Raw genomic sequence first — 22,053 nt, 5'->3', positions numbered from 1 at the left:
CCAGTTTTCAAAACTTGCATCCGTTGCTAGTTGCCGGTTCTCGTCGTTGTTCGTTCTGAGCCCGACCACTCACGCACACGCCCGCGGCATCGTCGAAACCCTGTTTTAAAAGTGTGTGTAAAACTTTCTCTGATTGGGTTGAGATTTGACGTGCGGTCTTATTTAGATATAGGTAGGCCGCTTGTCAATTTTCGTCGCGATCGGAGTCCGTCTGATACCCGAACGGTCGACCGTAGCGGCACCGTCTCCGGTCTATCGTCGGACGTTTTATCGGTGTTCTAAAATACGTAGTCGGGTGCCCGTTATCCCTCTCATCCCCGCCTAGCCCCTCTGCACAGTGCACTGACCCTACGCGTAGCCTAGTCCAAAAACCTCCTGAAACCCGAACCGGGTGCTCGTGACCATTGGATCCGAATCAACCCCGTTTTACCGCAAACCGTCATCGGTTTGTCCATTGGTCTCCCTAACCTCATTATTTTGGTCGTCCGATCTAAATCGGAGAGCCTAAATAACCCCTAACCCTAGTTCTGTTCCATATATATAGATCACCTAGACCTATTTTGAGAAACCCTAGAAATCCTCCCCGTTGTCCCATCATGCGCCGCCAGCCACATTCCCTCGGGATCTCCCTCCCATCCGCGTCCTCGGGAGACCACTGAATCTAGCCAGCCTACCCAATCCCTCCCTCATCTCCACCGTTGGATCACGGATGGACGGCCACGGGAGCCTCCCAGCCCCCACGTTCGCTCCTGCACGCGCCTCCCGTCATGGAGCTCGATCCCTGGATCGGCAGAGCCGTCGCCGCCTTCTCCTCTCCACCGGGCGCCAGCGAGCGCCGCCACTAGACCTGCATCGTCGGATACTAGCCACTCCCGATGCGCCGCCGCCTTCTACCCCCGAGCAGGTCGCCGCCCCTCGTTCCTGCATCGCCCCGCTGCCATGGCCGATGTCGCGAAGCTCCTCCGCAGCTGATCTCCCTCCTCCCGCCGCCTCCGACTAGGATCCAGTTGCCCCGACCCCGACTCCAGCTGCGGTCCTGCTCCAGCCTCCCGCATGGCCCAGGAGCCTCCCGCGGCCCAGCGCCTCACCTCCCCTCGGCCCAGTCCTCCTCCCGCCTCGGCCCAGCGTCTCCTCCCCACCAGACCGACCCCAAGGCCCACCTCCACGCCGGCCCAAGCAAGGTGAGTTGATTCCCCCATGAGCCCTCTATTTGACGCTCGTGCGCATTTTAGCTAATCTGCGTCCATGCCTCTGTAGCCCATTAGTAAATAGATTAGGCCCGATAGTTATTTTTTCTTTATAGGGATTTTTCGGAATTATAATAAATTCCAGAAAAATATACGTATATTAGATCGTCCATAGTTTTCAACTCGTGTGTCGGATCGAGGCGTGTAGTATATGGTTTTCATATAGTTTTGCGCGTAGAATCCGATTATAAAACTTGCATATTTGTTTGACGTGGTTTGCCGTGCCAAATGCAAATTTTTACGTGCTGTCCCAATATTCTATGTTTTAGAAACCACTTTTCCATGTATTTTAGAGTAGGCGTTGGTATTTTTGCGAGTAGGAATTTGCCTCTAGTTTATTTCCCGTGCTTAGCACATTATCTCGCATTTACGTGTGGTGAAATTAATGTTGTGCAACCCACATATTTTATATGTTTTCGGGGTAGAAAAATCCATGGGATTTTTCTGTGCAATTAGTTTTAGCTTTTCAGCAAATTAGTGTTGGAAATATGCCCACGAGGCAATAATAAATTAGTTATTATTATATTTCTTTGTTCATGATAATCGTTTATTATCCATGCTATAATTGTATTGATTGGAAACACAGTGCATGTGTGGATACATAGACAAAACACTGTCCCTAGTAGGCCTCTAGTTGACTAGCTCGTTGATTAAAGATGGTCAAGGTTTCCTGACCATAGGCAAGTGTTGTCACTTGATAACGGGATCACATCATTAGCAGAATCATGTGATGGACTAGACCCAAACTAATAGACGTACCATGTTGATCGTGTCATTTTGTTGCTATTGTTTTCTGCGTGTCAAGTATTTGTTCCTATGACCATGAGATCAACTCACTGACACCGGAAGAATGCTTTCTGTATATCAAACAACGCAACGTAACTGGGTGACTATAAAGATGCTCTACAGGTATCTCCGAAGGTGTTCGTTGAGTTAGTATGGATCGAGACTGGGATTTGTCACTCCGTGTGACGGAGAGGTATCTCGGGGCCCACTCGGTAATACAACATCACACACAAGCCTTGCAAGCAATGTGACTTAGTGTAAGTTGCGGGATCTTGTATTATGGAACGAGTAAAGAAACTTGCCGGTAAACGAGATTGAAATAGGTATGCGGATACTGACGATCGAATCTCGGGCAAGTAACATACCGAAGGACAAAGGGAATGACATACAGGATTATATGAATCCTTGACACTGAGGTTCAACCGATAAGATCTTCGAAGAATATGTACGATCCAATATGGGCATCCAGGTCCCGCTATTGTATATTGACCGAGGAGTCACTCGGTTCATGTCTACATAGTTCTCGAAACCGCAGGGTATGCACACTTAAGGTTCGACGTTGTTTTATGCGTATTTGAGTTGTATGGTTGGTTACCGAATGTTGTTCGGAGTCCCGGATGAGACCCAGGACGTCACGAGGAGCTCTGGAATGGTCCGGAGGTAAAGATTGATATATAGGAAGTCCTGTTTTGGTCAACGGAAAAGTTTCGGGCTCATCCGTAGTGTACCGGGAGTGTCGGGAGGGGTGCCCGGGACCATCGGGAGGGGTGTCACGACCCAAGGGGTCTCATGGGCTATGGGAAGAGATAAACCAGCCCCTAGTGGGCTGGAATAAGTTCCCACTAAGGCCCATAAGGTTTGAGAAGGAAAAAACACAAGGTGGAAAGAGTTTCCAAGTGGGAAGGTGGAATCCTACTCCAAGTAGGATTGGAGTAGGACTTCTCCACCTCAAATTTCGGCCAAACCTTGAGGGTTTGAGGCTGCCTCTTCCCTCCCCCTCCCTCCTATATATACTGAGGTATTAGGGCTGATTTGAGACAACTTTGCCACGGCAGCCCGACCACATAGCTCCACGGTTTTTCCTCTAGATCGCGTTTCTGCGGAGCTCGGGCGGAGCCCTGCTAAGATTAGATCACCATCAACCTCCGGAGCATCGTCACGCTGCCGGAGAACTCATCTACCTCTCCGTCTTCCTTGCTGGATCAAGAAGACTGAGATCATCGTCGAGCTGTACGTGTGCTGAACGCGGAGCTGCCGTCCGTTCGGCACTAGATCGGAGCGGATCGTGGGACGGATCGCGGGATGGTTCGTGGGACGGTTCGTGGGGCGGATCGAGGGACGTGAGGACATTCCACTACATCAACCGCGTTCACTAACGCTTCTGCTATGCTATCTACAAGGGTACGTAGATCGGAAATCCCCTCTCGTAGATGGACATCACCATGATAGGTCTTCGTGCGCGTAGGAATTTTTTTGTTTCCCATGTGACGTTCCCCAACAGTGGCATCATGAGCTAGGTTCATGCATAGATGTCTTCTCGAGTAGAACACAAAAGTTTTTGTGGGCGGTGATGTGCGTTTTGCTGCCCTCCTTAGTCTTTTCTTGATTCCGCGGTATTGTTGGATCGAAGCGGCTCGGACCGACATTACTCGTACGCTTACGAGAGACTGGTTTCATCGCTACGAGTAACTCCGTTGCTCAAAGATGACCGGCGAGTGTCGGTTTCTCCAACTTTAGTTGAATCGGATTTGACCGGGGAGGTCCTTGGATGAGGTTAAATAGCAATTCATATATCTCCGTTGTGGTGTTTGCGTAAGTAAGATGCGATCCTACTAGATACCCATGGTCACCACGTAAAACATGCAACAACAATTAGAGGACGTCTAACTTGTTTTTGCAGGGTATGCTTGTGATGTGATATGGCCAACGATGTGATGTGATATATTGGATGTATATCGACTTCCACGTCGATGGTACGGCAACCGGCAGGAGCCATAGGGTTGTCTTTAAACTAACGTTTGTGCTTGCAGATGCGTTTACTATATTGCTAGGACGTAGCTTTAGTAGTAATAGCATGAGTAGCACGACAACCCCGATGGCGACACGTTGATGGAGATCGTGATGATGGAGATCATGGTGTGACGCCGGTGACAAGAAGATCGTGCCGTGCTTTGGTGATGGAGATCAAGAAGCACATGATGATGGTCATATCATGTCACTTATGAATTGCATGTGATGTTAATCCTTTATGCACCTTATCTTGCTTAGAATGACGGTAGCATTATGAGGTGATCTCTCACTAAAATTTCAAGACGAAATTGTGTTCTCCCCGACTGTGCACCGTTGCGACAGTTCTTCGTTTCGAGACACCACGTGATGATCGGGTGTGATAGACTCAACGTTCACATACAACGGGTGCAAAACAGTTGCACATGCGGAACACTCGGGTTAAGCTTGACGAGCCTAGCATGTGCAGACATGGCCTCGAAACACATGAGACCGAAAGGTCGAGCATGAATCGTATAATTGATATGATTAGCATAGATATGCTTACCACTGAAACTATTCTCGACTCACATGATGATCGGACTTGAGATAGTGGATTTGGATCATGTACCACTCAAATGACTAGAGAGATTTACTTTTTGAGTGGGAGTTCTTAAGTAATATGATTAAATGAACTAATTGTCATGAACATTGTCTAACGGTCTTTGCGAATTACGATGTAGCTTGCGCTATAGCTCTACTATTTTTATATGTTCCTAGAGAAAATTTAGTTGAAAGTTGATAGTAGCAAACTTTGCAGACTGAGTCTGTAAAACCGAGGATTGTACTCGTTGCTGCGCAGAAGGCTTATGTCCTTAATGCACCACTCGGTGTGCTGCACCTCGAGCGTCGTCTGTAGATGTTGTGAACATCTGACATACACATTTCTGATGACTACACGATAGTTCAGTGCAAAATACTTAATGGCTTAGAAGCAAGGCGCCGAAGACGTTTTGAAACGTCGCGGAACATAAGAGATGTTCTAAAGAGATGAAATTGTGATTTCATGCTTGTGCCCTTGTTAAGAGGTATGAGACCTCCGACAAGATTCTTTGTCCACGAAGTAAAGGAGAAAAGCTCAATCGTTGATCGTGTGCTCAGATTATCTGAGTACGGCAATCGCTTGAATCAAATGGGAGTTGATCTTTCAGATAAGATAGTGATGGTTCTCCAAAGTCACTGCCACCAAGCTGTGAGAGCTTCGTGATGAACTATAACATATCAAGGAAAGATACAATGATCCTTGAGCGATTTGTGATGTTTGACACTGCGAAAGTAGAAATCAAGAAGGAGCATCAATAGTTGATGGTTAGTAAAACCACTAAGTTTTGAGAAAGGCAAGGGCTAGAAGGGATACTTCGTGAAACGGCAAAGCAGTTGCTGCACTAATGAAGAGACCCCAGATTAAACTCAAGCCCGGGACTAAGTGCTTCTGTTATGAGGGGAACGGTCACTGAGGCGGAGCAACTCTAGATGCTTGGTAGATAAGATGTTGTAATGTACTGATGTGACTCTGATGTAGCTTGTGGCGAGTGTAAGCCAACTCTCTATGTATCTCATCTTTTCAGTACATGTACTTGTAACGATATCCATTCTTGCGACACGACGAGATGCGCTTCTATCCCTGATGAGGCCCTCGTGCCAAATTAAGGATAGGGTCGCATCTTGGGCGTGACACATCGGGAGGGATGTCACGACCCAAGGGGTCTCATGGGCTATGGGAAGAGATAAACCAGCCCCTAGTGGGCTGGAATAAGTTCCCACTAAGGCCCATAAGGTTTGAGAAGGAAAAACACAAGGTGGAAAGAGTTTCCAAGTGGGAAGGTGGAATCCTACTCCAAGTAGGATTGGAGTAGGACTCCTCCACCTCCAATTTCGGCCAAACCTTGAGGGTTTGAGGCTGCCTCTTCCCTCCCCCTCCCTCCTATATATACTGAGGTATTAGGGCTGATTTGAGACAACTTTGCCACGGCAGCCCGACCACATACCTCCACGGCTTTTCCTCTAGATCGCGTTTCTGCGGAGCTCGGGCGGAGCCCTGCTGAGATTAGATCACCACCAACCTCCGGAGCGCCGTCACGCTGCCGGAGAACTCATCTACCTCTTTGTCTCTCTTGCTGGATCAAGAAGGCTGAGATCATCGTCGAGCTGTACGTGTGCTGAACGCGGAGGTGCCGTCCGTTCGGCACTAGATCGGAGCGGATCGTGGGACGGATCGCGGGATGGTTTGTGGGACGGTTCGCGGGGCGGATCGAGGGATGTGAGGACGTTCCACTACATCAACCGCGTTCACTAACGCTTCTGCTGTGCGATCTACAAGGGTACGTAGATCGGAAATCCCCTCTCGTAGATGGACATCACCATGATAGGTCTTCGTGCGCGTGGGAAATTTTTTGTTTCCCATGCGACATTCCCCAACAATTAGTTCGTGTGATATTTTGCTATGTTGCCCTCTTGTCTATTTCGTAGGATTTATTCCGTGCTTCGTTTGATTAAGTTGTCAACTAGGGAGTTGTTCTAGGGTGTTTAGACTAGCCCCTGGTATTTTTGGTTGCAATAGAAATGCATGTCTAGGTGTGGTTTGATTGCCCTCAAGTTGCTAGAAATAGTGCTGATTTGGAGGTGCTGAAATATTTCCAAGTCTGGAATCTTTTATATTTTGTTGCTGTCTTGTCTTGCTTGTATCTTGTGATCTGTAGCTCTTTTGAGGTTGGTCCAATGGAGTTAGTTGTAGCCCTTGTGTTTCTCTAGCATGCTGTGAATTTTCATGCCATTTGGAGTCCTGTAGCTATAGGTTTTGCTGCTGTCAATATGCCTTCAGACCGAAAATTATACTTTCATGAGGTGTTATTTTCACAAAGTCTGAAATAGTGTGTGGGAAGCCATTTTGTGACTTCTTTTCCTAGTGTTCCTTGCTGCCATGCTAGTTGTTGTCAGTTGTTTGTGGTAGTGCTTCTTGCCCTCTTTCGTGTCATGCCTTGCTTGAGTGTATCGGAGTTGTGTAGCTCGTAGTTGTGGGGTGTAGAAAATGCTATGTGGCTGATTTTGGCAGATTGTAGTGTTTTCTTGTTTTGCTCGTAGTTTTTGAACCGTAGCTTCGTTTTGATCGTGTCCTACATGAAACTTGCTTAGAATCTCGTGTAGTTTCATTTTCCCTTGCTGGTTGTATGTGTTGAAGTGCTCGTAGCCGTCGTTGCACACATATTGCATTCATGCCATCATATCTTGCGGTGCTTGTAACTTTTGATCCGTAGCTCCGTTGGAGATGTTCTTTATGTGTAGATTGCTTGAAACGACGAGTAGAATCACGTGAACCACTTTATTTTGCCGTTTAAAAAACCTAAAAAATATGATTAGGACAAATCTGGACAGAATTAGAATTCAACGCGTGGGGTCATTTCGGAGGTGCTATATGTCATTTCCGACCTCATTTAAAATGCCTAGATAGGTAGGTTAATTGCGCTTCATCTCTTGCCATGTTTAACCACATTTAATATTGTCGTATATCTAATCGGGATAGAACTAAATAAATAAACGTGGAGTTTCGTCAATATGCAACTCGTTGCATATTGAACGTCACTTAATGTGTAGTGTTTGATTGTGTGAATTGTCATGCCGTGATTTGCATGTATTCAGCTGCTCATGCATCATTTGTGTTGTGCATCATGTAGTGAATTTCGTGTGTTGATTCTTGTTTCCGGTTTGCGTCGTCTCGATAGAGTTCCGCAAGCGTGTCGGATGTGAGGACCCGTTCGACTACGTCGGTTCGTCTGCTTCACGGAGGCATTCTTCTTCCAAGCGGGATCTCAGACAAGATGATCATTTCCCCAGATACCATTACTATCATTGCCATGCTAGTATTACCGTTTCTATCGATTATGTCACGTTGCCTACCACATGTTAAATATCAGCCTCTCAACAATGCCATGAAAACTTTCAACCTTTTCGACCTAGCTCTTACTCTTGATGATTATATAATGTACTGCTGTCACTCTGATGTAGCTTGTGGTGAGTGTAAGCCAATTATATATATATATATATATATCATATTTTCAGTACATGTACTTGTAACGATATCCATTCTTGCGACACGACGAGATGCGCTTCTATCCATGACGAGGCCTTCGTGCCAAATTGAGGATAGGGTCGCATCTTGGGCGTGACATGATCCCTCTTAAAATTTCGAGAACGTATTACCCTAAGTGTGCATCGTTGCGAAGGATCGTTGTCTCGAAGCACTACGTGATGATCGGGTGTGATAGATTCTAATGTTCGCATACAACCGGTGTAAGCCAGATTTACACACGCGAAACACCTAGGTTGACCCGACGAGCTTAGCATGTACAGACATGACCTCGAATACAAGAGACCGAAAGGTCGAACATGAGTCGTATGGTTGAATACGATCAGCATGAAGTTGCTCACCATGATGACTAGTCCGTCTCACGTGATGATCGAACACGAATTAGTCAACATGGATCATGTACCACTTAGATGACTGGAGGGATGTCGATTTAAGTGAGAGTTTATACTTAATTTGATTAAATGAACTTAATTGTCATGAACTTAGTTTAAAAGTTGTCTTTATAAATATTGTAGATGGTCAACGTCAACCTCAATTTCAACGCATTGCTAGAGAAAAACAAGCTGAAAGATGATGATAGCAATTATGCGGACCTGGTTCGCAACTTGAAGTTCATCCTTGCATGCATAGAGTCCACGTTGTTGTAGAGCAGGTTGAAAACGACGGATGTCTTTTTAATGCTCGGGCCTGTATGCACGGAAAGGACAGTGTATGGCGGTGCTAATTAGATTTTTCCCATTAATCTTTATCTAAGCACCACCTAACTTTTATTTACTTGCTCATTATTATCTTGTAAAACTATCTATTATTCCTACTAAGTACTTTTAGTTTTCTTACCGCAAAATAGTTTCGGGCATGTTGGGCAACGTTCCAGCTCTCAACTTCCGTTAACTCCGCAGTGAAGCTGAGCCGAACGAACGAACTCCGCGGAGCTCAAATCGAGTAGCTGTTTTTTTTTTCTCTTAGTGCAAATTTGAAGGAGTTTAGCGTTTTTTTTTATGCGTACCGGTTCGCTTGGTCTATACACCCCATCACGGTCGCTGTACATTTTTTAAGGATCAAAGGGGTGCCGTTGTATTCCTATCGAGCTGGGCTTTGCTTTCCTGCCTCTCAAACGGGCTTCAGCCCCATCTAAATGGGTTGTCAGCCCATGCCAGCGATGAGAAGAAGGAGCTGAGCGACCGCACGTTTTTCCATCACTGTGAGAAGCTGGAAGACCGAAGCGAGGAGTAGAAGTTGAGGAGTTTGGGAAGCTAGGCTGTTGCCGAACAGGCTTGTTCTAGGTAAAGTAAGTGTTAGCATGCGTAGATTTATATTGGTGAGTGATAGAACTTAGAGAATATTAATTTTATCTTTAACTCTTCGTTGGATTCGACACTCTTACTTATCGAAAAATGTCACAAACGATCTCTTACACTTGTGGATTATCATGCGCCCCTGACGTGTCATTTTTGCATGCAAACGGATGTCAACGCGGCCAACGCCAACGGTGGTGAGTCTCGGCGGCGTTTAGTTGGGAGGAGCAGTGGAGGAGGTGGAGCTCTACACGGTGGCTGTTCTGGAGGCGTCCGGTGGGGAGTAGCAGTGGAGGAGGTGGAGCTCTACACGGTGGCCGTTCTGGAGGCACAAGAAAGGGAGGGACGGAGGCAGTGGCTTGGGACTAATCCGGGTCCTACGGGCTACGGATGTGGCTTGCACCGTGACGACTAGCTCGTAGCTGGAGAGCTTGCGGCGGCAGTGGCTGATAGCACGTAGAGGCACGGGGAGGTGTTTTGCGGTACATACACGGGAGGATTGGAGGCGTTGGCTTGGGCCAGATCTGGGCCTAGCACGGTTGCAGAGGCGACTATGCCACGACTGCCCGCTCGTAGCTGGAGAGCTTGCGACGGCGGTGGCGGGTAGCACGTGGAGGTGCAGGTGCTGGAGCTCGGTCCTAGGCAGCGGGAGTTGTGCAATAATTGGTTTTGGATGCGCCCTCTCGGCCGTGCGAGTAGGGAGGGCCATGGCATTGCGGCTACGAATTTGAGGTGTTGCGGTGCCGGGGAACTCCAATAAGGACAATTTGTGTGCCATGTCCAATGGGTTGAGAGGTTGGTACGACATTTTAGATGAACATCTCGCCTGTCTTTGGTCGGTGCCGGTGGCGCCGGCGCCCGTGGGCATCGTTCCCCTCCTTGGAGGCCTCATCGAGGTGTGTCGGCATCCCCTCGCTCCCACTTGGTGATGGTAGTTGTCTCCGGGCGAAAGCCTAGATTTGGAGCTGGATCGACGCGACGTCGGCGTTCTCGATGTCGTTTCTTTCATGGGAGCATTGCGTTTGAAGACACGACCTCAAAGTTCTTTGTGTGGCGCTCTCCTAGGTCACTGTTTTTCTAGTTTGGTCTTCATGGGCGCAATGTAGCCGTCGCCGATGAGTTCAAGATGGTGGATTTCTCGGGACCGACTAAGTCCCGCCATCTACTTGCCACCTTCTTTAGACATCAAGGGTAGATGGTGCGTCGACAAGGGGAGTTCGGTTGGAGCTGCTGTTCTTTGGAGGTGGCCTGTGTCGGACGAGATGCGACGATCTTGCTCAGTTAGGACATGCTCTTTTGCGTTCTAGTTATAATGTTGATGGTGGTTGTCTTTGGACTAGTCTTGGTTGTCTTTGGACTAGTCTTTACACTTGTTATCCGTAGTGAGTTGTAGTCATCTTGTACTTGAAATTCTAACTTTTATTAGACTATGGTAGTATTTTTGATTTTTTTTCTCGTTCTCATAGCTCGCATACATAATATATTTTTACCTGAAATTCCACACGACAATAGAACATCATCTTCTTAACATTCCACCTTTTTTCCTTTCAAACATTTTTGAAAATTTAAACATGGTTTGCAAGTTTTCTTGGAATGCCGGTTTGGGTGCTTCACTGGCCACCCAGTCGTCTTTACCCCCAGAGTTGCGATGGAATTACACATGTTTGCCATTGCACAGACTGAACCGAGACCCAATCCACGACCCCGCGACAGACCAGGCAGCCCCGATTCCTAGGGTTCTCGTCCGGCAGCTGCCCACCGGCGCGCTCCCACGTCGCCGCCGGCGGGCCGCCTCAAGAACGCCGTCGGCCCCCTCCACCCCCTCATCCACCTCCATTGCGCTCCGCTCCGCTTCCCCCACCCCCCATCTACCTCGACAACCACAGTCCCCGGCCGGCCGGCCGCCGCAGGAGCTCGGCCAAGACGACGGGCCGCCAAAGGGGCTCCACCCCGGCACCGCCTTCGCCGTCCCTCTTCTCTCACCCGGACACCCCAGCAGTTCTGCCCTGAGGTATAAAAAAAACCCAACTTTTGTGATGTACTACTACATGCCCCTGTTCCATGAGGGAATGCTTGCTGTCCTGGGTTTGCTGATGGTGTACAATTGGGGCACCATTTGGGCTTACCGCTAGAGAATTGCTCTGTTTTGCTATTTCCATTAGTGTGCTCAGCGTACTGATGCATTGATCCCTGATTTCAGACTAGATTTCAGGCATATAGTTTGCCGAATTTCTGATCCCCCCCTTCTGCTTCTGACTGCGTTACTCTAGGTGCCCCGCCTGATGCGTTGATTCTGCCGAAGCGCATGGCCAACACCCGGTCAGGAGGGGCCAACAATGAGGGAGGAGGGGACGCCAGTGCAAGGAAAGGCAGCGCCACCGCCAAGTCTGCAGCGACTTCCACCTCGTCTGCCGGTGGAAGGGAGTCTAGAAGCTCGTCCACGCGTGAAACGAGCGATGAGCACAAGCCAAACCTCAGGAGGTCGAACCGAGAAACAAAAGGAAAGAGTCCCATTGCATCCAGCTCTGCCTCTACACCGGTTTCGCAGAAATCTACGAGGGGCAGGAGCAACCCCAGCACACCTGATACCCCGAAATCGTCACCAAAGAAGCTAAAAGAGTCGACAATGAAGGCTGGTACCCCAAGAACGTCCGACAGAATAAAGAAAAGTGTCGTTTCAGCTTCTACCACCTTAAATGATTCAAACGGAGTTCCTAGTCCAGTGGCTACTCCCGACAAAACCGTAAATGGACAAATTGATGAACATAACTCAACAAAGCATAAGCACGATGCTTCCGAGAGCGTTACCAGGTCACTGAAGAAGCAGAAAAGGCTAACCGCAAAGAGCTATACAAGTCTCTTCAAGACATCTTCTGAAGAATATGAAAAATCCCCTGGTACTTAACTTGATTTCCCTGTGATTTTGAACTCATTTTTTGCTTGTCCAATCAACTGGGATGATAGTCACGGTTCAGTTTGCCTGTTTCATTATCACAGTTGGTCTGTTTGTTGCAAACAGCCATCTCCAAGACTTTGCTGTTTGCTGCATATGATGTAGGTTCACCTTAGATAGCTGAAGATTTAAAGCTTAACATGTTCTCGCGACAGATTTGGTCAGGATGAAGCGTTACTAGCTTGCTGCATGCTCTAAAGACAATGCAGGACGTTCCACGCAAATCACTCATGTTGAAATAACTAACTTAACATTTTAATAGGCCTGTATAGCTTGTTATCAATGAAATTTTGACATGCCAATTCTTTTCATCCCAATGCCTTCGTCCCTTTATCTATCCTTGGTGATGTATTCCCTGCTGCTACTTTTAAAGGCTATGAAGGAAATGGTTCCAAGGTGCATGCGGGAGACAATGGCTCTGTTTTGATGTATGAAGAAAGTGGCGCACATGAAGAAGATAACAAGGCACGTTTAAGTCAAGTTGTCAATAATTGTTTGGAAGGCTACACTTCTGGCCAGTGTGAAGCTCCCGAGGGGATATTGGAGACAGATGGGTCGAAAACTGATGTTGAAAAATCTGCTCCCATTTCAGAGGTTTGCTCAACCATCTTCTGTTCTTTTTGAGTTGTCGTTTTTTTATTCTACTCTTTATGAAATCAAGGCTTTGCTGTAAGTACCAGTCCTCTCTGCCTTCATCCTTTGTAGGTCTTAACTCCGGAGTAGCAAATTAGAATTAAATGACATATTCTGGTAATAGATTAACATGTTCTTTCGTTGCTCCTAGATCACATATCACCTCTTGGGCTTAAAATATTACAACTCTTGACCTTACATTATCGCAAAGCATTACTATAAGTATCATTGTTATTTTCCTTCATCCTTCATGGTTCTCAAGTCTCCAGTAGCAAAATAGAAGCACATATCTAAACACATATTCCAGTAATACATCAAAATGTTCTTTATTTGCACCTGAATTATCTCATATAGCGTCTTGAGCTTCTTACTTTATTACAACATATGCAGGACACAGTGTTCACCTGACAGGATACTTTGTATAGTTTACTTTTAGCAACTTGAATTCCTGTTAAGCATATGCTTGATTTTTTTGTAACATCCTTGTTGCTTCAATATGTTGGTTTGTTATTTGCAAAGTTGCTTTTTCATCCTTTTATCGTCCTACGATCTGTATCAGAGGACTTGGTTACATGATCAATTCTTGTACAGGCACATGTAACTGCTGATCTGTGCTCAGAAAATATTGTGGCTGAAAGCAGTCTTGCAATGGATGCTAGAGAGCCAACTGATGACTGTCCAGAGTTCGCACTTCACGTTGCAATGCGCCGGAAAGCGGATTCATCAAAATTTGTGGAGTATTGGGTTCCTGCTTGCCTTTCACGAGTGCAACTAGAAATGTATTGTTATACATTACTTTCAAACTCACCAGCGCTCCGATCACATTCAAAAACTGACAGTGTTGGTGCTCTTCGCAACATTCTTGTATCCCTCCGGAAGGTAAGCCGTTAAAATTTCTGAGCACGCATGATACATTTTTTTCACAGTAGGGAGAGATGGAATCTGCAATGGTACTCATTGTGCATAGCTAACTCTCTTTACTGATCTTATCATGCAACAGTGCTGCGACCACCCTTATCTTGTAGATGCAACGCTGCAAACCTCACTTACCAAGGACCACCCAGTAACTGATATTCTAGATATTGGAGTGCGTGCAAGTGGCAAGCTACTACTTCTTGACAAAATGCTCCAAGAAATCAAGGGAAAAGGACAGAGAGTTCTTATCCTTACCCAGGTGAGCGTTTTGTGGTACCATGCCTAAAATAATCCATTATTTAATTTTGGCCCAATTTATGCCTGTTATGTGTGATTTATTACTACTTCCTCTGTTCCAAAATATTTGAAGTTCTAGGTTTGTCCCTATTAGAGATGGCTCATCCCGAAAGAAGTTCATGCTCAATCCTTTAGTTTGAAGGAGGCATCTCTGACGCTCCTCAGGGTCTGGGCTGACTCTCTTGCTCCCTCGTTGTCAGAGTCTTTCTCAGTCTTGTGTTCACATCTGCACTTGATCCTAAAATTTATCTTTCTTTGGTACAATCCGCATGCGGTGCACTTCAGAAACAACATTTTGCAAGCACATGTTCTAACATCTTGGCATCGGTTAAAAAAAAACATGTTTTGGTACATTTTAATTGCTGATGGGTATATCCCTTATGAAGCTCATTTTTTGGGTAGTTTCTGATTCATCATTGTTAGAATTAAATATCATGATCTTTTGGAAAGGTTTCCCAAGCTTACCAGTGCAATATGATGTTTCTTTCTTCTATGTGCAGTCTTCTGGTGGGTCTGGCAATCCAATGGGTGACATTTTGGATGATTTTGTCCGTCAAAGATATGGTTTTGAGTCATATGAACGCGTGGAGCGTGGTCTCGCTGTACCAAAGAGACAGGGTGCAATGAGTATGTTCAATGACACGACTAAGGGTCGGTTTATTTTCTTGATCGATAGTCGTGCATGTCTCCCAAGCATTAAACTATCTTCAGTTGATGTCATCATCATATATTGTAGTGATTGGAATCCCACAAATGACTTGAGAGTTCTCCAGAGGATCAGCATAGAGTCACAATCTGAATGTGTGCCCATTTTTCGTCTGTATTCATCTTGCACATTGGAGGAAAAGGCTCTTATACTTGCAAAGCATGATCATATTCTTGATAGCAATGGCAAGAATATAACGCCTATCCTGAGCCACTCTCTGCTTAGTTGGGGTGCATCATTTCAATTCAGCAGACTCGAAGGGCTAAAAAACGATGCATATTTAAGCAAGGATTCTGACGCTGAAAAGCTGTTCATGGATAAAGTACTTCAGGAGTACTTAACGAAGTTATCCAAGAAAGATGATCCCAGCACTAAGATGAGCAATGCAGCCATATCACAAGCTCATCTGAATGGACATTTTTATTCTAGAGATAGTGTTGTAGTAGGTGAGAGGGACGGGATATCTGCACCTGAGAGTGATCTGCCAAAATTCTGGGTAAATTTGCTAGATCGGAAGTCTCCTCGTTGGCAGTATATAACTGAGCCGGCACAAAGAAGCCGTAGAAAGATACAAAACATGGAAGAAGGGAAAATTCCTGCCGATGAGGCCAGTACCAAACGTAGAAAAATTTCTGGAACCTTGGATTCATCTGAAAATGTTTTAGCTGGTGAAGATAAGGACTCAATATTGCCTGAAATTAATACTACATCTAGTTCTCATCAAATATCAGTTGACCACACGTGGCAGGAACAAGGTATACTGCTGTAACTGTAATTATTAGCTCTGTTTTTCATGCACATAATGCACTGTTCTAACAGAGCCTATTTTGTAGGGGTGGGAAATCTTCAGGACACACAAAAAGGTCTTCACACCAAATTGAAGCCAGAGCTATCAAAGCTATATGAATTGTTTGAACTACCGGTATGCTGAATGTAACGACCTCATTGTTCTGTTGATGTTTTAATTCTTGCTGTGTCACAAATACCTAGTGATAGTTTTTTGCCAGTATATTCCTTTGGTCAGAAGTAGTAACCTAATTTGGCAGTATTGGAAGTTCTGTAAGAAAGATATTAAGAACCAAATACATCCTGAAGAGAAGTAAAATGTTTGGTTGTCTGTAATTGATCAACAATCATAAACTGTGCCTAAACTGAAGAGTGCAGCATTCTGTACAGCAATACATTATGTGTAGCGAATAAATACATAGACAAGTTATCAAAAAGTAATTCACCCTACCATTCCAGTGAGGTTGAAATTCACGAAGACACTTGATTTCATATACTCATCATTTTGCTATTTTAGCTGGTTGGATTCTTTGATGGACAGTAACATGTTGTGCAGGGAAGTGTTAAATGTTTATGTGAGGAACTTCTTGATTATACTTTGAAGAATCACCAAGTCAGTGTGGAGCCAAAGCACATATTGCATGCATTCAACATTGCACTGGTTAGAGAAGAGCCTTCTGTAATTTTGTACTATATGTTCAATGTTAAATGTTGCTGTTCTTCATGAATGTTTTCCTTCTTTGCATGCTTTATTTCAGTGCTGGCGTGCTGCTTCTCTCTCAAGGCATCAGGTTAATCATAGAGAATCGCTGGCCCTTGCTGAAGAACACTTGAACTATGAGTGCAGTGAAACTCTCGCTGAGTTGGTTTATAAGAAGCTAAGGATCCTAAAGAAGGAGTTCTCACATAGAGTAGGCGGGACAGGCGAGAATAATCAATCAATTTCAGTAAAGACCACATCACCATATCAGCAGGAGACCTCAACTAAATATGGAAATGACAAATCAACCCCCCAGAAGGAAGCATCTGTTGGTGGGAACGAATCACACCAAGAGGATTCACATGATTTAGTGATTGAGGCTATCGTACCAGGAGAAAAGGAACTGCTATCTGTTCCAGAGATTCATGAAAAGCAACATTTATCAAAGGATGTACTTCTTAATAGAATCAAAGAGAAAAGAATTAATTTGGTTGACATGGTTTTCTCCTTGAGAGAAAAGAATATCCATGATAAACAAGCAAACGAGGTTGCAATGTTTGACATGCACAGGCACAAGGGAGTGGTGAAACTAAGAGAAGCATGCAGAATAGTTGTGGATCATCTTCGCAGGTCTCAAGCTGATCAAGAGGATAGAGGTGGTCAAACGAAGCTAATAGTTTTATGGTTCACTATGCTACTATGTGCGTTTCTGAAGCACATGAGGTACCAACGTGAGAAGCTTGACTGGCAGCAATCAAAGGTGTGGACTAAGGAGTTGCAGTTGAAGGAAGATTTTCTTGACAAAGCAAAATCTGGCCAATTAGATCATACTTTTGATCAACGTATTTGTTTACCAGATTCAGGCTTTGCTATTGAGGAATTCAGCCACTTTAGCTCCTGTGTTGATACAGCTACTTTGGCAAACTGTCCGCAGTCTTTGCATGAAACCTCAGCGATGGAAGTTACATTGGTTCGTAGTGTGATTCCATCTGATATTATCAATGCAGACGCAGCGAGAAATGGTTCTGCTGAAGTTCTTATCCACAGTGAAGGAAGGCTAGCATCAGAAGGTATTGGTTTGGCAGAGAACATGATCAGCAATGGTTTTGGTTGCATCGACTCGCAAGGAGGGGCATCTCTGTCTGTTCAACACCAATTAAATTCTAGTTCTGCAACTGATAATTCTATTAATCAGGTAGAGCATGGATCAATCAGGTCTTATTATACTTACTAGTTCTTTGCAGTGGTGTCATTCTGATTTTATAAGCTTGATATCCATGTAGGAACTGTCAGCTTTACATTTTTATAGAGAAACTTCCAACTTAATTTGCAGTCAATTTATGTAAGATCATAACACATTGAAGCTTTAGTTCAAGTTTCATGTCATGTTTTATGAATTGTAGATTTTTCAGAAACCTTTTCCTTTGTGATATATTGAAAAGGAAAGGAGATGTTTAGTAGGCTCATCTAGGATGTGTTGTTTTTGCTCTTTCAGCATAGCAATGTGAGCATACTTACTTGCTCATCCTGGTCTGTACAGTACACTAGGCATAAAAGGTGGAACTGTATGTAGTATGTTGCCTTCCATACTATGTCATGTTTTACGGTTTGTAGTTTACCCATTTAAGTTCTTTGTACTTTGTAATATAATGGAAGGAAAATAAATGTTTAGCAGGCTCATCTATGAGCATCTGTGACTCTGTGTACCCATTTACTTGAACATACTTCCAGATAGTGGACATCCCAGTTGATGCAGCACTTATCTTTCCATTAGAATCAGTGCTGAGCACATGGTCTTCATGTTCCAGTTTATGGTACTTTATTACATTATGGTTACCCTAGTAGTCCTTTTGACCATTTTTATTATTAGTATCCTATGACACTAATCATATGTACCTGTAACATATATCAGGAATCTTCAAGTGGTGACCATAGAAGGACCGAACATGTTGAGCAACTGAGCGGTGTGGGTTCACAACCATTACCGGGAGAGACTGACCAATGTTTAGGGGATGTTGAAATGGAAGTTAACAACGGCAATGGTGACTATACTCAGGGAGATCCACCGGAATCACAGACTGTAGCTCCTGTGCCCAGCCAGGTTTCCTTGCAAATGTCTAAGGAAGTTGAAGCTGAGGCCAATCTTGTAATACTGTCAGCCGAACCAATTGTAGCACCAGCTCAACTTCTGCAAAGAGACGCAGAACAAGTAGACCGTTCTGGTATAACACCAGCAGCACAGACTTCGCAACCTGAAATGCAACCATCAGCATCCAGGGAAGTTTCTACTCCAACGGATCTGATAATTCAGTCTGCACAACCAAGTATGGCGCCAACTGTGCTTTCACAAAGAGATGTAGGACAATCAAGCATACTTTCTGGTGTACCATCATCTCAGTGTTTGCCATCGGTTCCACTGTCCAGTATTCCGCTTGAAAGAACAAGCCCTGATCAGTGTCAACCAAGTCATCAACCCGAGGCTGCACCTGGTTCTTCAGCACAACTCTTTCTGGGGGCATCAATGATGTTTAATCACCCACCAGTTAGTGATGAGCCACTGAAAAATGAGTTGCACAGATTGAGGTTATACATTGACTCGCTTAATAAGACCCACGAACTAAAGGTTTGCTATTTCTTCTAGCTCATGTATATCTTGGTTGTCAATTCCTTACACTAGTTCCGGGATTCATCTTCTTATTTTTTCACTTATGGACAGCAATCACAACTTAGGACCGAGTGTAGCCAGGAAATACAGAAGGTCAAACAAAAGTATGATTCATTACTTCAAGAACATGATTCCATTCATCTTCAGCAAAGGAAGACGCTTGATAAGTTATGTGAGAAAGTTGTCCTCAACCAGTCACTAGCTGACGATTATAGGGCTAAATTCGTATCTTCTTCTGCAGCACAAGGTATTGAGCATTTACTATAAGCAATCAAGCAATCATATTTGATGTACAATAAATGAATATGCTGACATGATTTTAAAACACCCGTTCCAAATCTCTATCGCTAATGATAATTACTTTGATCTGCAGCTAGAGCCCGCAGCCCTCCAAATAACCAGAGACCCCAGCCTTCTCAGCAAGTTCCTACGAGGCCTTCAGCGGTGGCATCGACTGCATCACAAACTGCGTCGTTGACAGCTGGTCGACCAACAGTGCCGATACATCATGTCCAACCATTACAGGTCGATCAACCATCACCATCATCATCGCCATCTTCACAAGTGGCCGGAGAAACCATTGTCAGATCAACATCACCTATTTTTAGTCTCACGCAAGTTCTGCCACGGGGAAGATTTGGAGTCCAGAGTGAACCAGCACGTGCAGCTGCTCCTCATCTTCAGCAGAGGTTGCCTCCACAGGTGCATTCGATGGCATCTGCAAATCAACAGCAGCTTCCAACTAGGGTGGAGAGCATGTCTGCAAGGACATGGTCTACCCCTGTGACTCCAGTAAATATTAGACAATCATGCCAACAGACAGTTCCCCCAGGGAACCCATCACCGTCAAGCTTGCACCCAAGTTCACACCCCAGTATACCTGCACCCTTGGGGCCATCAAGTTCACATCAAATTCAGCAGGTTCCACCACTGCCATCAAGTTCACAGCCAACACCCCTGCCGTCGCCAGTATCTTCGATTCCAAATCCAGTTCTGGCACTAACATCACCGCGAGGTTTGACTACAACATCTAACGTTGCCTCAGCTGTGCCGAATGTGTTGCCAAGTAGGGGTGTCGGCCCTTCCGCATCAGGCATGCCGCCATCAGACTCTGATTCAGCATCGCTGGATGAATGGCTAACAGGAAAGCTTGGGCTGCCCAATGATACCCCTGGCGTGGCCGCTCGTGTAGATGTGGTATGCCTATCTGACGATGAAGAGACCGGTACGTTCACATTTCCTCGACACCAAGTGTAACAAGTTGCTTGAAACACTAGAGATCCCAAGGATAGCACGCACCATTACAAAGATACCAATTGATAATTTAAATATCATTATCTCAGTTGCAAATGACACACGAATGAGTTGGTTGTCTTAAGTGCGGATTTACAAACAGAAAACTCACTGAAATACTATTTCAGAACTAGTAACTAAGATATGTAGAGTGTTGAAGATTAGATTGTCATCTGGAGCTGCCATGTACACAATGAGCAGGTCCAATTGTTCTTTCCATGTATCCATGTACAGACCTATAATGCGATTCGAAACCGATAGGTAGAAATACATATATTTCAGCTGCAACTAAACTGTATAGATGACTAGCTAAGTGTCCACAATGAGCTGCCAGGTGTATCTATTAATTTTCAAGAGAATACATCTGCATGTAAGGAACTAGCTCATGCGTCTCAATCTAAGCCAAGTAGCTCATGAGTGGTCTTTGCTTTTGCATCGTTAGTTTTGTTGTAGCACAGTTTGTGTTACTTATTTTTCTCTACCATTTACGGTTTTCGTTTAGCAAAGCGATGTGCCTCTTGAATAATCGATTTTCAAAAAAAGTTATGCACATGTGATGGCTGATGTCTAACTGATATAATCATTTGCTCTATATAGATGACTAAACCAAGAAAAAATGAGGCTCGTCTCTTCGCTCCAACAGAAAGAAGGTCGCGTGCAAGCTTTGGTCAATCTCATGAGTAACTTGTAACGCAACTTCATGCTTGTTTTCATGGGCTGGATACTTTCCCGTGTTGGTCAATCTCATGAGCAGGGCAGGAATTTTATGCCAGATGAATGAATAGACGATTGTCAAGGCTGACAAGATGTAAATTAGAGTGCTAATATGCCGTGATTCATTTATCACGGTTTTTATCTAACGCTTGCGCACTTGGATGCATGTGCGCCACTTGTCGCATGGTCGGAGGATACACGCCATTGATCTAATGGCTGCAGCAGCTAGCTGGCGACTAACGAATCCACGCTGTTGTGATTTTTTTTTTTTGCTGAATTCTTCTATTTAGTATATATAGTATGAAGAAGAATTTGGTACTGTTGCTGATGGTAATTGATTGCCTGGTCGGTTCAGAGTAAAGAGTATTCTCATTCCAGATTGATGCATCACCACATGGCAATTCAATGTGAAGAGTTTGATACTGCTGGTTGAGTGTTGACCAGAATTTTCTTTGTCAGTCGGAATTTCCGGAAACCAGAGATTTCGTTGACCCCGGAATTTTTTTTGATACCGTTTGGAAAAATCAAAGTCATTTGAATTTAAGCGTCCAACACATATGGTACGATGCCTATGATAATTACAAGTTGTTTGCAGGATCAAAGTGAAGAGTTTTTAGAATTACTATTCGAAGTTCAGAAAAAAATTAATGGCTGCTGGCCAGTTGAAAAGAGAGTCCTTTTGTGAACTCATAGGGTTTAATTTAATTTATTTTAAATCTAACTTTTGTGAATTAGACTTTCATTTGAATTTCGGACAAAAAAGCGTTTTCCTGGAAAACCAGCTTTTCCGTCCTCCCGAAAAAACCTGGAATAGTTTTTTTTTTCAAAATGGATTTTTTTTAAATTCGGCAAACTTATTTAAATTTGATAAACATTTTTGCAAAATCAACGAGTTTTTTAATATTTCATGAACTTATTTCCAAATTGATGACC

At 44.7% G+C, this 22,053-nt stretch overlaps 1 protein-coding gene across 1 annotated transcript; it reads left to right on the top strand.

The window, feature by feature from the left end:
- Positions 1-11,211: 11,211 nt before the first annotated feature.
- On the top strand, positions 11,212-21,497 carry LOC123413433. The gene is made up of 13 exons (XM_045106368.1): positions 11,212-11,469; positions 11,729-12,355; positions 12,785-13,005; positions 13,636-13,923; positions 14,045-14,218; positions 14,757-15,717; positions 15,796-15,884; positions 16,305-16,409; positions 16,507-17,643; positions 18,361-19,071; positions 19,165-19,360; positions 19,487-20,338; positions 21,004-21,497. The coding sequence occupies exons 2-13, from the start codon at positions 11,764-11,766 to the stop codon at positions 21,009-21,011; spliced, it is 5,334 nt and encodes a 1,777-aa protein (XP_044962303.1). The 5' UTR covers positions 11,212-11,469; positions 11,729-11,763; the 3' UTR covers positions 21,012-21,497.
- The last annotated feature ends 556 nt before the right edge of the window (positions 21,498-22,053 follow it).

The sequence above is a fragment of the Hordeum vulgare genome, chromosome 7H (genome assembly GCF_904849725.1).
Source record: "Hordeum vulgare subsp. vulgare chromosome 7H, MorexV3_pseudomolecules_assembly, whole genome shotgun sequence".
Taxonomy (NCBI): Eukaryota; Viridiplantae; Streptophyta; class Magnoliopsida; order Poales; family Poaceae; genus Hordeum; species Hordeum vulgare.
The sequence above is the reverse complement of the archived record's forward strand: the minus strand, read 5'-3'. Positions and strand labels throughout refer to the sequence as shown.

Coding starts and splice junctions, on each gene's coding strand:
- LOC123413433 (XM_045106368.1), top strand. CDS start 11,764: ATGGCCAACACCCGGTCAGGAGGGGCCAACAATGAGGGAGGAGGGGAC. Junction 13,924..14,044: donor TTCTTGTATCCCTCCGGAAG/GTAAGCCGTTAA, acceptor ATCATGCAACAG/TGCTGCGACCACCCTTATCT. Junction 17,644..18,360: donor CTGATAATTCTATTAATCAG/GTAGAGCATGGA, acceptor AACATATATCAG/GAATCTTCAAGTGGTGACCA.